Source organism: Neocloeon triangulifer, unplaced genomic scaffold (assembly GCF_031216515.1).
Source record: "Neocloeon triangulifer isolate White Clay Creek 2 clone unplaced genomic scaffold, ASM3121651v1 ptg000001l, whole genome shotgun sequence".
Lineage (NCBI taxonomy): Eukaryota > Metazoa > Arthropoda > Insecta > Ephemeroptera > Baetidae > Neocloeon > Neocloeon triangulifer.
Genome location: NW_026775544.1, coordinates 11,011,030 through 11,027,717, shown reverse-complemented (window position 1 = coordinate 11,027,717; position 16,688 = coordinate 11,011,030). Strand labels below are relative to the sequence as shown.

General features: G+C 37.1%; 2 protein-coding genes across 2 annotated transcripts; both read right to left on the bottom strand.

Annotated features, from left to right (window-relative positions):
• Nucleotides 1–10,180: 10,180 nt before the first annotated feature.
• LOC132195093 (uncharacterized) lies at nt 10,181–12,906 on the bottom strand. The gene is made up of 3 exons (XM_059616841.1): nt 12,574–12,906; nt 12,144–12,359; nt 10,181–10,699 (listed from the first exon to the last, which is right to left on the bottom strand). Exons 1-3 carry the CDS (start codon nt 12,764–12,766, stop codon nt 10,305–10,307), a joined length of 804 nt encoding a protein of 267 aa, XP_059472824.1. The 5' UTR covers nt 12,767–12,906; the 3' UTR covers nt 10,181–10,304.
• A 904-nt stretch (nt 12,907–13,810) lies between these two features.
• LOC132193353 (uncharacterized) lies at nt 13,811–15,778 on the bottom strand. Its single transcript, XM_059613973.1, has 5 exons — nt 15,748–15,778; nt 14,762–14,976; nt 14,433–14,547; nt 14,198–14,373; nt 13,811–14,145 (listed from the first exon to the last, which is right to left on the bottom strand). Exons 1-5 carry the CDS (start codon nt 15,776–15,778, stop codon nt 13,825–13,827), a joined length of 858 nt encoding a protein of 285 aa, XP_059469956.1. The 3' UTR covers nt 13,811–13,824.
• Between the last annotated feature and the right edge of the window lie 910 nt (nt 15,779–16,688).

Here is a 16,688-nt window from a genome sequence, read left to right as displayed (position 1 = left end):
AATTTAAAATTCACATTTCCTTACGGCCGACTAATTTAGAAAGTTCCCCTCTAACGGTCTAACGTCTCTCGCGTCTTTTTAGAGCTTAAGCCGTTTAACTATAATCCTGCGCGCGGACTATATATCAGATTTAAACGTTTATTTTAAAAATTTAAAATTCACATTTTCTTACGGCCGACTAATTTAGAAAGTTCCCCTCTAACGTCTCTCGCGTCTCTTTAGAGCTTAAGCCGTTTAACTATAATCCTGCGCGCGGACTATATATATCAGATTTAAACGTTTATTTTAAAAATTTCAAATTCACATTTTCTTACGGCCGACTAATTTAGAAAGTTCCCCTCTAACGTCTCTCGCGTCTCTTTAGAGCTTTAGCCGTTTAACTTTAATCCTGCCGGCGGACTATATATCAGATTTAAACGTTTATTTTAAAAATTTCAAACACACTATTTCTGAGGGCCGACTAATTTAGAAAGTTCCCCTCTAACGTCTCTCGCGTCTCTTTAGAGCTTAAGCCGTTTAACTTTAATCCTGCGCGCGGACTATATATCAGATTTAAACGTTTATTTTAAAAATTTCAAATTCACATTTTCTTACGGCCGACTAATTTAGAAAGTTCCCCTCTAACGTCTCTCGCGTCTCTTTAGAGCTTAAGCCGTTTAACTTTAATCCTGCGCGCGGACTATATATCAGATTCAAACGCTTATTTAAAAAATTTCAAATTCACATTTTCTTACGGCCGACTAATTTAGAAAGTTCCCCTCTAACGTCTCTCGCGTCTCTTTAGAGCTAAAGCCGCATAACTTTAATCCTGCCGGCGGACTATATATCAGATTTAAATGTTTATTTAAAAAATTTCATATTCACATTTTCTTACGGCCGACTAATTTAGAAAGTTCCCCTCTAACGTCTCTCGCGTCTCTTTAGTTGCAAATTGTGTTTATTGATCTATCACAAAGGCAATTGCTGCCCATAACGGGATACATCATTTATGCATTCAAAATTATACAAGTTATTATAATTGAGAGAAAAGATGATAATTTTACATACAAATTTTTACAATAACAAAATACAAAACAAAAAGAAAAATTAACAGCTCTTTAGAGCTAAAGCCGTATAACTTTAATCCTGCCGGCGGACTATTTATCAGATTTAAACGTTTATTTTAAAACTTTCAAATTCACATTTTCATACGGCCGACTAATTCAGAAAGTTCCCCTCTAACATCTCTTTAGAGCTTAAGCCGTTTAACTTTAATCTTGCCGGCGGACCGTATATCAGCATTAAACGTTTATTTAAAATATTTCAAATTCACATTTTCTTACGGCCGACTAATTTAGAAAGTTCCCCTCTACCGTCTCTCGCGTCTCTTTAGAGCTTAAGCCGTTTAACTTTAATCCTGCGCGCGGACTATATATCAGATTTAAACGTTTATTTTAAAAATTTCAAATTCAAATTTTCTTACGGCCGACTAATTTAGAAAATTCCCCTCTAACGTCTCTCGCGTCTCTTTAAAGCTTAAGCCGTTTAACTTTAATCCTGCGCGCGGACTATATATCAGATTTAAACGTTTATTTTAAAAATTTAAAATTCACATTTTCTTACGGCCGACTAATTTAGAAAGTTCCCCTCTAACGTCTCTCGCGTCTCTTTAGAGCTTAAGCCGTTTAACTATAATCCTGCGCGCGGACTATATATCAGATTTAAACGTTTATTTTAAAAATTTCAAACACACTATTTCTGAGGGCCGACTAATTTAGAAAGTTCCCTTCTAACGTCTCTCGCGTCTCTTTCGAGCTTAAGCCGTTTAACTTCAATCCTGCGCGTGGACTATACATCAGATTTAAACGTTTATTTTAAAAATTTCAATTAAACTATTTCTGAGGGCCGACTAACTAAGAAAGTTCCCCTCTAACGTCTCTCGCGTCTCTTTAGAGCTTAAGCCGTTTAACTTTAATCCTGCGCGCGGACTATATATCAGATTTAAACGTTTATTTTAAAAATTTAAAATTCACATTTTCTTACGGCCGACTAATTTAGAAAGTTCCCCTCTAACGTCTCTCGCGTCTCTTTAGAGCTTAAGCCGTTTAACTTTAATCCTGCGCGCGGACTATATATCAGATTTAAACGTTTATTTTAAAAATTTAAAATTCACATTTTCTTACGGCCGACTAATTTAGAAAGTTCCCCTCTAACGTCTCTCGCGTCTCTTTAGAGCTTAAGCCGTTTAACTTTAATCCTGCGCGCGGACTATATATCAGATTTAAACGTTTATTTTAAAAATTTAAAATTCACATTTTCTTACGGCCGACAAATTCAGAAAGTTCCCCTCTAACATCTCTTTAGAGCTTAAGCCGTTGAACTTTAATCCTGCCGGCGGACTATATATCAGATTCAAACGTTTATTTAAAAAATTTCAAATACACATTTTCTGACAGCCGACTAATTTAGAAAGTTCCCCTCTAACGTTTCTCGGGTCTCAGTTGAGCTAAAGCCGTATAACTTTAAACCTGCTTGCGGACTATATATCAGATTTAAATGTTTATTTTAAAAATTTCAAATTCACATTTTCTTACGGCCGACTAATTTAGAAAGTTCCCCTCTAACGTCTCTCGCGTCTCTTTAGAGCTTAAGCCGTTTAACTTTAATCCTGCGCGCGGACTATATATCAGATTTAAACGTTTATTTTAAAAATTTAAAATTCACATTTTCTTACGGCCGACTAATTTAGAAAGTTCCCCTCTAACGTCTCTCGCGTCTCTTTAGAGCTTAAGCCGTTTAACTTTAATCCTGCGCGCGGACTATATATCAGATTTAAACGTTTATTTAAAAAATTTAAAATTCACATTTTCTTACGGCCGACTAATTTAGAAAGTTCCCCTCTAACGTCTCTCGCGTCTTTTTAGAGCTTAAGCCGTTTAACTTTAATCCTGCGCGCGGACTATATATCAGATTTAAACGTTTATTTTAAAAATTTCAAATTCAAATTTTCTTACGGCCGACTAATTTAGAAAGTTCCCCTCTAACGTCTCTCGCGTCTTTTTAAAGCTTAAGCCGTTTAACTTTAATCCTGCGCGCGGACTATATATCAGATTTAAACGTTTATTTTAAAAATTTAAAATTCACATTTTCTTACGGCCGACTAATTTAGAAAGTTCCCCTCTAACGTCTCTCGCGTCTCTTTAGAGCTTAAGCCGTTTAACTTTAATCCTGCGCGCGGACTATATATCAGATTTAAACGTTTATTTTAAAAATTTCAAATTCACATTTTCTTACGTCCGACTAATTTAGAAAGTTCCCCTCTAACGTCTCTCGCGTCTCTTTAAAGCTTAAGCCGTTTAACTTTAATCCTGCCGGCGGACTACATATCAGATTTAAACGTTTATTTAAAAAATTTCAAATTCAAATTTTCTTACGGCCGACTAATTAAGATAGTTCCCCTCTAACGTCTCTCGCGTCTCTTTAAAGCTTAAGCCGTTTAACTTTAATCCTGCCGGCGGACTAAATATCAGATTTAAACGTTTATTTTAAAAATTTCAAATTCACATTTTCTTACGGCCGACTAATTTAGAAAGTTCCCCTCTAACGTCTCTCGCGTCTCTTTAGAGCTTAAGCCGTTTAACTTTAATCCTGCGCGCGGACTATATATCAGATTTAAACGTTTATTTTAAAAATTTAAAATTCACATTTTCTTACGGCCGACTAATTTAGAAAGTTCCCCTCTAACGACTCTCGCGTCTCTTTAGAGCTTAAGCCGTTTAACTTTAATCCTGCGCGCGGACTATATATCAGATTTAAACATTTATTTTAAAAATTTAAAATTCACATTTTCTTACGGCCGACTAATTTAGAAAGTTCCCCTCTAACGTCTCTCGCGTCTTTTTAGAGCTTAAGCCGTTTAACTTTAATCCTGCGCGCGGACTATATATCAGATTTAAACGTTTATTTTAAAAATTTAAAATTCAAATTTTCTTACGGCCGACTAATTTAGAAAGTTCCCCTCTAACGTCTCTCGCGTCTTTTTAAAGCTTAAGCCGTTTAACTTTAATCCTGCGCGCGGACTATATATCAGATTTAAACGTTTATTTAAAAAATTTCAAATTCAAATTTTCTTACGGCCGACTAATTAAGATAGTTCCCCTCTAACGTCTCTCGCGTCTCTTTAAAGCTTAAGCCGTTTAACTTTAATCCTGCCGGCGGACTAAATATCAGATTTAAACGTTTATTTTAAAAATTTAAAATTAACATTTTCTTACGGCCGACTAATTTAGATAGTTCCCCTCTAACGTCTCTCGCGTCTCTTTAGAGCTTAAGCCGTTTAACTTTAATCCTGCGCGCGGACTATATATCAGATTTAAACGTTTATTTTAAAAATTTAAAATTCACATTTTCTTACGGCCGACTAATTTAGATAGTTCCCCTCTAACGTCTCTCGCGTCTTTTTAGAGCTTAAGCCGTTTAACTTTAATCCTGCGCGCGGACTATATATCAGATTTAAACGTTTATTTTAAAAATTTCAAATTCAAATTTTCTTACGGCCGACTAATTTAGAAAGTTCCCCTCTAACGTCTCTCGCGTCTCTTTAGAGCTTAAGCCGTTTAACTTTAATCCTGCGCGCGGACTATATATCAGATTTAAACGTTTATTTTAAAAATTTCAAATTCACATTTTCTTACAGCCGACTAATTTAGAAAGTTCCCCTCTAACGTCTCTCGCGTCTCTTTCGAGCTTAAGCCGTTTAACTTTAATCCTGCGCGCGGACTATATATCAGATTTAAACGTTTATTTTAAAAATTTAAAATTCACATTTTCTTACGGCCGACTAATTTAGAAAGTTCCCCTCTAACGTCTCTCGCGTCTTTTTAGAGCTTAAGCCGTTTAACTTTAATCCTGCGCGCGGACTATATATCAGATTTAAACGTTTATTTTAAAAATTTCAAATTCAAATTTTCTTACGGCCGACTAATTTAGAAAATTCCCCTCTAACGTCTCTCGCGTCTCTTTAGAGCTTAAGCCGTTTAACTTTAATCCTGCGCGCGGACTATATATCAGATTTAAACGTTTATTTTAAAAATTTCAAATTCACATTTTCTTACGGCCGACTAATTTAGAAAGTTCCCCTCTAACGTCTCTCGCGTCTCTTTAGAGCTTAAGCCGTTTAACTTCAATCCTGCCGGCGGACTATATATCAGATTTAAACGTTTATTTTAAAAATTTAAAATTCACATTTTCTTACGGCCGACTAATTTAGAAAGTTCCCCTCTAACATCTCTTTAGAGCTTTAGCCGTTTAACTTTAATCCTGCCGGCGGACTATATATCAGATTCAAACGTTTATTTAAAAAATTTCAAATTCACATTTTCTTACGGCTGACTAATTTAGAAAGTTCCCCTCTAACGTCTCTCGCGTCTCTTTAGAGCCAAAACCGTTTAATTTAATCCTACCGGCGGACTGTTTAAGTGAATTTAACTTCTTTTTAAAAATTTCAAATTCACATTTTCTGAGGGCTGACTTATTTAGAAAGTTCCCCTCTAACGACTCTCGCGTCTCTTTAAATCCAAAGCCGTTTAATTTAATCCTACCAGTGGACTCTTTTAGTTAATTAAACCTTCATTTTAAAAATTTCAAATACACATATTCTGAGGGCCGACTAATTTAGAAAGTTCCCCTCTAACGTCTCTCGCGTCTCTTTCGAGCTTAAGCCGTTTAACTTTAATCCTGCGCGCGGACTATATATCAGATTTAAACGTTTATTTTAAAAATTTAAAATTCACATTTTCTTACGGCCGACTAATTTAGAAAGTTCCCCTCTAACGTCTCTCGCGTCTTTTTAGAGCTTAAGCCGTTTAACTTTAATCCTGCGCGCGGACTATATATCAGATTTAAACGTTTATTTTAAAAATTTCAAATTCAAATTTTCTTACGGCCGACTAATTTAGAAAATTCCCCTCTAACGTCTCTCGCGTCTCTTTAGAGCTTAAGCCGTTTAACTTTAATCCTGCGCGCGGACTATATATCAGATTTAAACGTTTATTTTAAAAATTTCAAATTCACATTTTCTTACGGCCGACTAATTTAGAAAGTTCCCCTCTAACGTCTCTCGCGTCTCTTTAGAGCTTAAGCCGTTTAACTTCAATCCTGCCGGCGGACTATATATCAGATTTAAACGTTTATTTTAAAAATTTAAAATTCACATTTTCTTACGGCCGACTAATTTAGAAAGTTCCCCTCTAACATCTCTTTAGAGCTTTAGCCGTTTAACTTTAATCCTGCCGGCGGACTATATATCAGATTCAAACGTTTATTTAAAAAATTTCAAATTCACATTTTCTTACGGCTGACTAATTTAGAAAGTTCCCCTCTAACGTCTCTCGCGTCTCTTTAGAGCCAAAACCGTTTAATTTAATCCTACCGGCGGACTGTTTAAGTGAATTTAACTTCTTTTTAAAAATTTCAAATTCACATTTTCTGAGGGCTGACTTATTTAGAAAGTTCCCCTCTAACGACTCTCGCGTCTCTTTAAATCCAAAGCCGTTTAATTTAATCCTACCGGTGGACTCTTTTAGTTAATTAAACCTTCATTTTAAAAATTTCAAATACACATATTCTGAGGGCCGACTAATTTAGAAAGTTCCCCTCTAACGTCTCTCGCGTCTCTGTAGAGCCAAAACCGTTTAATTTAATCCTACCGGCGGACTTTTTTAATGAATTAAACCTTCATTTTAAAATTTACAAATAAATTTTTTCTGAGGGTAGACTAACTTAGAAAGTTCCCCTCTAACGACTCTCGCGTCTCTTTAAATCCAAAGCCGTTTAATTTAATCCTACCGACTCTTGAACGACCTCTGACGGTCTCGAACAACCTCGGATGGTCTCCAGTATTATTTATGGTTATGAACAGAAAATTTTTATTGTTTAAGCTTTTTAATAACCTTTGGTGGCACTTTTTTTTTAACCGGTCACACTTTTGGCAAGGGTCAACCGATTCGAATGAAATTTGGCAGGTCGATTGCTCTTAGGGTGTAAACAAATAACTTAGAAGGATTTTTAAAAATTCTCAAAATTGCCTATTTTACAGGGGCTCAAAGTTTCTGATTTTGAAAAATGGCGTTTTCAAAAATCGAAAATATCTCAGCCCCTGTTGCAGATAGCGCATAAGTTTATATAAGCAAAATTGTAGGGAATTAGACGCCCTACAACTTTGCTATAGTGACCAAGGTCGTAGGTCAAACCTGAAGGTCATTTATTTTTTGCTCATTTTTTTCAGGCGCTACCAAAGTACCAAGGCAGTAAATTTTTTTGATTCCAAAATAGCCAAAAGTTGCTCCAGTTAGTAATTAACAACATATCAAAATTTGGTGAGACTTGTTTTTTTCGTTTTTGAGATATTCCGGATCAAAGGGCAAAAAACGTGGTTTTCCGAGCGTTTTTTGTGCAAAATTTATTTTAAACCTCCATAACTATTTTCCTGTTAGAATTAGGATTAAATGTATTATGACAAAAAATAATTGCCTTTAATTTTTCTTGCAGGTCATGTATCACACATGGTGATCAGGTCACAAAAGGGCATTGACCCCATGGTGACCTGTGACCTTTTTGAAATTTTTTACGTGTGTGACACATTGATGGAAAGAGGATGTCAGCAGGAGTAGATGTGAAGTTACATCTATTTTTAAATAATTTATTCGTCGGATTCCCACTTTTGCAGCACAAAATCTGTGATAACTTCACTTGTAATGATGCTAGAACAAAAATCCGGGTACCAAAATGCTCCTGCTGACATCCTCTTTCCATCAATGTGTCACACACGTAAAAAAATTCAAAAAGGTCACAGGTCACCATGGGGTCAATGCCCTTTTGTGACCTGATCACCATGTGTGATACATGACCTGCAAGAAAAATTAAAGGCAATTATTTTTTGTCATAATACATTTAATCCTAATTCTAACAGGAAAATAGTTATGGAGGTTTAAAATAAATTTTGCACAAAAAACGCTAGGAAAACCACGTTTTTTGCCCTTTGATCCGGAATATCTCAAAAACGAAAAAAACAAGTCTCACCAAATTTTGATATGTTGTTTATTACTAACTGGAGCAACTTTTGGCTATTTTGGAATCAAAAAAATTTACTGCCTTGGTACTTTGGTAGAGCCTGAAAAAAATGAGCAAAAAATAAATGACCTTCAGGTTTGACCTACGACATTGGTCACTATAGCAAAGTTGTAGGGCGTCTAATTCCCTACAATTTTGCTTTTTAAACTTATGCGCTATCTGCAACAGGGGCTGAGATATTTTCGATTTTTGAAAACGCCATTTTTCAAAATCAGAAACTTTGAGCCCCTGTAAAATAGGCAATTTTGAGAATTTTCAAAAATCCTTCTAAACTATTTGTTTACACCCTAAGAGCAACCGACCTGCCAAATTTCATTCAAATCGGTTGACCCTTGCCAAAAGTGTGACCGATTAAAAAAAAGAGTGCCTGGTACTTTTTTGTTCGACAAAAATTGTTTAACCAATTGTTTAATGCATTTTTCAATTTACATAGTATATTTTTAACTCAAATTGACCTTTATTTTGAATTTTGTTAAATATATTAATCTTCTAAAAAAACTTGCAGACCCCAACTATAATTTTTATTGGCATTATTTATATTTATTGAGTGATTTAAGATTCATATGTTGCTCCGTCAGATTTTAATCTAAAATAAATTTTTCATCCAAATTAATATTATTTTTTTTAATTTAGGTAATTAGTTAATTACATATTCAATATATTATATAAATATATGATATATCACCTTAAAATCAAATTCACCATGTTCAATTTTTTTTAGAAAAATTATAACAAAATTTATTTGTAATGCATGCAGGTTTTATATAACTAATTTCCTAAATTAAAAAAAAAATCAATTTGAATGGAATATTTATGTTAAATAAACGGAGCAACTTAAATTACTCTATCAATAAGACCACAAAAAAATTATTTGGGGTCTGCAAGTTTTTTGTTAGAAGATTATTACATTTAACAAAAATTAAAAAAAGGTGGAATTCAATTTAAGTTTAAATAATATAGTTTATGCTCACATATGCATAAATAATTTTTGTCTAATTAAAAAAATACCCAAGGTTACTAAAAATCTAAAAAATTAAAATTTTAAATGCGTTTTCTGTTCATGACCATAAATAATACTGGACACCTCCGAGGTCGATCAAGACCGTCAGAGGTCGTTCAAGACCGTCAGAGGTCGTTCGAGACCGCTTGAGACCGCCGACCGCCAGAGGTCACCTGAGACCGATCGAGGTCGTTCGAGACCGAGGGGCAACCGTTGCCCCTAAACACTTGTCATGTAAAAATATGAGGTCATTCGAGACCGTCCGATAGGTCGCCTTCGAGGTCGTTCGAGACCATGGTCTCGAGCGACCTCAAGTACGACCTCCGACGGTCTTGTTTTTGACAAGGGAAGATTGGTTGACCCTGCCAGAAGTATACCTTTCAAAATATACCTTTCAAATATTTTCGCCGTATTATCAAACTCATGTATTTTTAGCAAAATTAACATATTCTTCAAAATGTGTTACATCTGTCTGCCACCTTTTAAGGGAGCTGAGTGATTAGATCATGATATACATCTTTCATTGTTTATAATCATCCTTTTTAATGCAGAAATTAAAAGAATTAAGGAAGCAGGTTTTCATTTATTTAAGAATGGTTTTTTTTTAGTTTTTTTTCCAATTAAAAAATTTTGTATTGACCGAGAAGCATAAATTGAAAAAAAAAATTTGAATAGAAAAGTATTTGAGCTTGTTTTATGATGAAAATAAATTAATTTTACTGTTCTATTTCATTACAGATATGCACATCGCATTCTAAATAATAAATTAAAACGAATTATAAGACTAGCTTTACTTCTGTTCTTGTCTCAAATATTATTGAATTTGACTGGGTTAATCATCAAGTGTGCAATCCTCTCGATGAAATTGCGAGATTCTTTTAAACAAATGACCTTTGAATGAAGGCAGTATTTTTTTGTACGAGAGACCATGCCATTTGGTAATATACATGCATCTAGTATTTTTTTTTTTTGTGTGTGTGCGAGTGCATTTGAAATTTCTTATTTTTCACCTGAGTATAAAGTAATACTTTTTTTACAAAAAGGCAGGGCTAAAGGAATCACGATTTATTCGATATGTCTGGCACTTTTTATTTGCAGGGTAATAATCGTTCAATTTACAGAAAAGATTCTCAAGAATCGAACACAGAAAAAATTTAGTTTATTTGGTCTTCATTCAAAATCCCATTCAAAAAACTCAAGCAAAGTCTCCGTCTCCAGCAGCTCCCGGCGCTTGCCCACCATTCTGAGCCTGAGCTGGCAGCAAAACTTGCTGCATTTGAGGAGCATCTCCATGATCGTGTAGAGCAAACTGTTGATGAACCAGACCCTGTCCTTGGATTACAATGGCCTGCGGCGCGGCTCCGTTTGGCGCGGCTCCTTGCGGCGCAGCTCCTTGCGGCGCGGCTCCGTTCGGCGCAGCTCCGTTTGGCGCGGCTCCTTGCGGCGCGGCTCCTTGCGGCGCGACTCCTTGCAACAAGGCCCCACCTTGAGCTTGATCACCTGGCAAAGGTGCAACAATTACGCCCAGTTGCAGATCAAAGCCTCGCTGCAAGAACTCGGTCCTCATTCTTTGACGGAGCTGGCGGAGGTCTTAAATTAAAAAGAAACAAAGAATCAATAATATTACATAATATTAGTCATTGATATTTAGGGACCGATCACAACTATTAATTTGACATCGAACTTATCGTCACCGCGGGAATCATTAGAGTTATTCAGTACAAAAAGAAGAGGGGACCATATTGCATGGATTAACATTTTGTTTCATCTTCAAGTTTTAAAAAATTGTTGAAAAAATTCAAAATATTTCAAAATGCAGCATGTGCGATCTCTAGTTTTAAAGCCAGGGAGTGCACCAAGTGCATGCAGAGATTGTAGTTTCTTTTTGCTCGCGAACCTGGAATAAAATTTTTTGCTCGCCAAAACGCCATTCCGATAAGGCCTGAGCAAGCGCTGGGTGAAATTTTGCCAGTATAGAAATTGAATGAAATTAATTAATACTGAAAATGGGAGGGTCGAAGTCGCTTTGCGGAAGGGTTTAAAAATCTTTTTATTTACAGAACCTGAAGCAGTCTATAAAGCCTATTAAAAAGATATAAAACACACTAAGAAAAAAAAATGAAAATGTAAACTCTTTGAATTTCAATGTGGCACCACCAATTCTGGCTGATGATTTTAAATTAAAAATAATTGCCGACATTTTTTTATTCGCTAAATGAAATATTCCTAAGAAGAAACATAAAATAACAATTTATGAAGAAGGCTCGTTAGGGGGCAATGTCGCTGGTGCCCACGGACCTTTTTCTCACCGTTCGGCCAAAATCACTCAACCTCAAGTGTGGCTGGACCCCAGGGCGAAATTGAAAAAAAAAATATTGTTCTATTGCATTGCTTATTTGAATTAAGAGTAATTTTAATTAAATTAACAAAAAAATTTGGAGGCAAATTTAATTGTTATGTCAATAAAACAAGAGCTAGTTTTACAATGGAATTAACCACAGTAAAAAAAAAAATATATATATAAACTACAGTCTGCAGGAAATTTTATATCTGTTAAAGGAATGCATGTGTACGAAGATTTAAAAATGTGTCCAATTGAGTAGGATGGAAATTTAAGAGGAAAATGTTTTATCGTAAATCGAGTTTGAGAATTTGTTTACCAATGCCAGTACTTGATGGGCTCAAAAAGGTAGCCCATTACTTCAAAGCGCAGCACCAAAAAACATTGCTTGGCCCAAGGACTCGCCGGTGTACAAGGTACCAAGCGAAAGACTAGGAAATTTTTGGTATGCAGAGATTAACTTTCTGTCTGTACAAAAAAAAAATAAACCTTAACAGACATCAATTGAGCAGCTTAAATTTTAATCAGCATCAAAACAAACAAACAAAAGCAAGAGGAGGAGAAATTGCAAAAAATCCATTTGTTTTCCATTTTTTTGAAAATTTGTTTTAAAAACTCGATTCCAATTGAAGCATTGTGATCGGACCCTTTCTCATAAAAAAAAAAAAATCAAATATGAAGAGAATTTTATACCTTCGTTGATAGAGTATGTCATACTCATATGGTAGGCCAGGATGGGGACCATTCGTAGGGGCATTAAATGAAGATTTTCCAAGTTTCGACGAACAAACATGGGGACTTCTTGTATGGTATGTTGTCCATCTGCTCTATTTGGATAAAACTCCAGTTTCCTGGCGTTCACTACAGCGTTGATTGCCCTCTGCTTAATGATAGCCCTTCTTGACTGAGCTGTAGAAACAGAAAAAAGAATAATGTTATAATTCCAGTCTATATTATCCATATCAGATTAAATAAGCCACAAAAGAAATTTATTTCTAAGTTTTTCAAGTGCTGCCTGACGCATGCATCATGTTTTGTTACCGGTAATCTCTGGCCAGCTTGCAATTCTGGCCACTTTCATTAAAAAAGCTAAACAATAAATTAATATGGATAGAAATCATACGGCCGGAATATTGCAGTCCCAAGTCGTTCCAATGGCAGATGGAGCAAAATAGAGCCTCAGGGAGACCATCCATCAGATGTCCATTTCTTGTGACGTTTGTCATCACAAGGTCACCGGCATACGGGGCGGCGGATCCATCTTTGAACAAAACCGGACCCCCTTCATGGTTTTCTGGTGGCGCGGGTTGATGCATCGTTGGAAAAGTGAAAAGTAACAAATTCGGACCACCAAAACAAAATTCTCCAGTTGCAGGGCTATGGCCTGGCTATGGCTTTCTGAGCTTTCTCGCCTTTCTCGTTCGCGTTATGCCCGAATCAGTCGAATCTCAAATGGTGGCGCTGACGCTCGTGGGCTTGGCGAGCAACGAAAAATGGCGGCAAGAATATCCCTCATACATCCATTTTTCTGGCCGCAGGCAGTGCGATGGGTGATATCAGGTGGTGGGCGCGGCGGCCTCCCCTTTTTAATTACCCTTCAACGAGATTGCATTGAAAGAAATCCAGAATTCCAGAGCCTAAGAGAAAAAAATATGAAGCGGCTGCCCGCTGCCCAGTCAATATACATAATTATGTATTATGTACCAAAGTGGCTAATGCAAGATGACTGCGCTTGGTTTAATTAATTGAATTCACTATTTTCCCCATCCAGTATTTTCACAAGGTCAAAGATAAAAAAAAGTCTGATTCGCGATTTTCCAAATAATACTTTCTTACTTTTAACGTCAATTAATAATTAATTTATTTCTAGCAAATTACTTCAATTTTCTTCAATCCATGTTCATCGCAGTTCATCCTATCATGTATGAAGGAACAAAGTATTGATGCGATTTAAGTGTATCACCATCTTATGAACATATTTATGCATGACCAATCATTTCTGCTTTATGAACTATTTTTGTAGTTATACTATATTTTTATTAGATTTGTTAAGGCATAAAAAAAAGTAAAAATTATTATCATTCAAATTAATAGCAGATGATTATTGCTTTGGAGCAGTTCAATTATGTCACTGATTTCTGTGCAATAGTTTAATGATAAGTAGAGGAAAATATTGCCCATAAATAAAGGATAACCATATCTTCCAACTTCCAACAAAACCAAATTTAGCAGTAATTTTTTTCTAATTCATATATAATAAGCCATATTTAAAATTAACAGTGAGCACTGCAGTACATAAAAACAATTCTCAAAAAATCAAATTTTCTGCCATAACTTTAGGACACGTTTATATTATTTGGTATATCTTTAAAGATTAGAAGATAATGTTCTTAAAAATGGTGCGGTCTGCCAAGTCTACTCGGGCAAACTTGATGCTGACGAGACCCTCGGTGCGTTTCAGGCTGGAGGTGTCGTAGAATTTGTAATAGCCAGCCTTCTTCAGCTGCAGGACCACCTCGAGGTGGCGCCCTTCACAGCGCAGAGGCTGCTCAAGCTCGACAGTGGCCTTTGCGTCGTACGGGACTTCGGCCTCCCAGTCCAGGGCCAACAACTCCCGCAATCCGTCCTCCACAATAAGACGGACACTCTCGTGATACGTCGCATCCTGGGGACGCCATTCTGCGGCTCCCGGAATCTAAATCATTTTGTAAATTAAAAAAGTTTTGTAAATTTAAAATGAAAATTACATTTGCCAAGAAGAAAGGGTCGCATGTCTGGGTGCTGATGGTGAAGCCGCGGAGGCGCACCTGAGGCGATCGGCAGCGCAGACCCAGCCGGAATTCAGAGTGGGCAGCGACGTACATGGGAATGGTCGGACAGTTGGGAGAAATTCGTGCCAGAATCGGCTTGCCCGATGACATGGCTGCAATCAAAATAAAGTGATCAAAATAATGCATGGGCACTTTTTAGTTAAGGCTATACCTTGGGGTGCAGGAGCCTTCTCCACGGTGCCATCTTCGTTGACCATGAAGTACGCCCGAGGCTCGTTGCCCACCAACCTCATCTGGTCCTCAACCTCGAAGTAAACCACCGATTCCTGCAGATGGGAAATTACATATTATAAATTAGAAAATAATGAAAATTAATGCTTTTCTCCTCGTCCTTGTTTGGCGGCGTTGCCTTCGGTCTTGACCAAGCGTCTTCTTGCCGGTCGACGTCTTGCTCGCCTCGGCCTCGAGCACCCTCGGGTCCATGCCCAGGACGTAGATTAAACCATATATGTGGTGCTAGGCCCTCAGGTGGGCCCTGACGTTGGTGGTGCCGCCTCCGTGGCGCACTTCTCGGCCGCACAAATTGCATATCGCGGTTAGGTCGCCCTTCTGGAAGTACGCCCAGACGTCCGACTTGGCCTCGCGCTTCGAGGTCGACGCCCTCACCTCGGCCGGCGTCGCGGCCGCCGCTTCATCTTTGCTAGTGTCGAACTCGACCTCTGTTTTCTCCACATTGATCGACTCTGGCCATTTTCCTGCAGTTTTTTACTGAGAGGACACGGACAAATTATTGTCTCGGGACGCTTGGGTGGGCGATTTGGGCTATGGTAATACGGCCTGCAGACAGTGCACAGGCACATGGGCCGCAGGCAGTGAGCTGACTGAATTCGGGTGGCGAACGCAGTGGCCTCTCTATCCTCCAGCGATCAGATTTAATGGGAAAAAATCCAGTCAGCGCGGGAGAAAAAAAAGTTTTGCGTCCGCCCGATATTATGCAAAGTCTATTCTCTGATTCGCAATTTTCCAAACACTTTTCTAAAATATTTCAATGAATTTCATTTATTTATATTTTATTAAATTATTTTGTTTTTTCAACCAAGCTTCAGCTTATATTGTTTCAAAAGAGCAAAGATAATATTTTGTGAATTAAAAGTAATGCCATTTCATTATTTTTTTTTTTAATTATTTTAAGTTAGACGTTAGACTATATATTTTATTTCATTAATTTTAGTGAATCAAAATATTTTAAATTATGCAGCAGATATTTTATTACTTATAATGAGAATTGCATTGATATAGTTGAATTTTATTTTTTTAATTATTTTCTGTGTAAATTGTAAATAATTGTATATTATAATATTTTGAAGTATCTGTAAATCTGGAGTAAATAAATGTACCTGTAAGTGATGAAAGCGAAGACGAGCGCGACGAGAGACACGGAGCTGCCTAGGACGGCCACCAGCGACAAGAGGCCTTCGTGTGGCCCTCGAGGCCTGTCAGATTGACGAGCCCCGGGGCCGCGAAACCGTGCACCCTGGCCGCGTACAGGGTGTCCATCCGCCTGCAACCGTCGCCCCTCCGCCCCCTCCAACACTGAACTCTTATTTTTAGGTTTGACGAACTCACTTAAAGGAAGCGTTCGTTGGAGGTAAATAGAGAAAAATGCAAAACTGCCGTTTGAAATTTACAAATTAAAGGTCTCTTTCAATAATTACCAATCAAGGTTTGCTACGGGATTTTTTAAATTGCCGAAATTAAAGCTTAAATTTTGAAGGAAAAAGTAGTTATGGCGAAAAAATTTTCTTCTCTTAATAAAAAAAAAAAAATGGATTCCGTGCGATTGAAATCCTCGCTGCCAGTTAAATACATACAAACCGGAGGACATTATTTGGGCCTCATTGGAATTTTAGCCGTCGGCTGAGAAAAGTAATGGTCTAATGGTGCTCCTTCTGGATATTTCGATACAAACTAATAAAATGGATTTGAATTTCAAGCCGACTGAATAATTTTACTTCGGCGAGGGCGACAATTATAAAGCTCCATTTCCAACAAAAAGACAGAGGTACAGCTGTTATAATTAAAGCTGTTTTCTTTTGTCTCTCGTCTCTGTCATGCCTTTTGTGCCCTATGTGGATATCATTAATATTTGATTATTAGTGAGGGGAGAGTAAGAGAGGCAGAGGGATCGAGCGAATGTGAAGGAGAAGTTTCACAAGCAAGTTTAGACAAGTCTTGACAAAAATCGCCGCTTCGTTGCAGCGCCGGGAGATAACAGCTACAGCTCGCGTCGCTCGCGAGTCCTCATAATATTCAGCATTCCATTGCCTTGATAAATGTAAACTGCACCACTAGGTGGCCGCGGCCAAATGAGGCAGCCACGCCAGCCACGATGGAATGCCATGGATTGACCTAATTCAATGGCTCCGCCTTATATTTCTCTCACGTTGGCGCGGTCGGTGGCATGAAA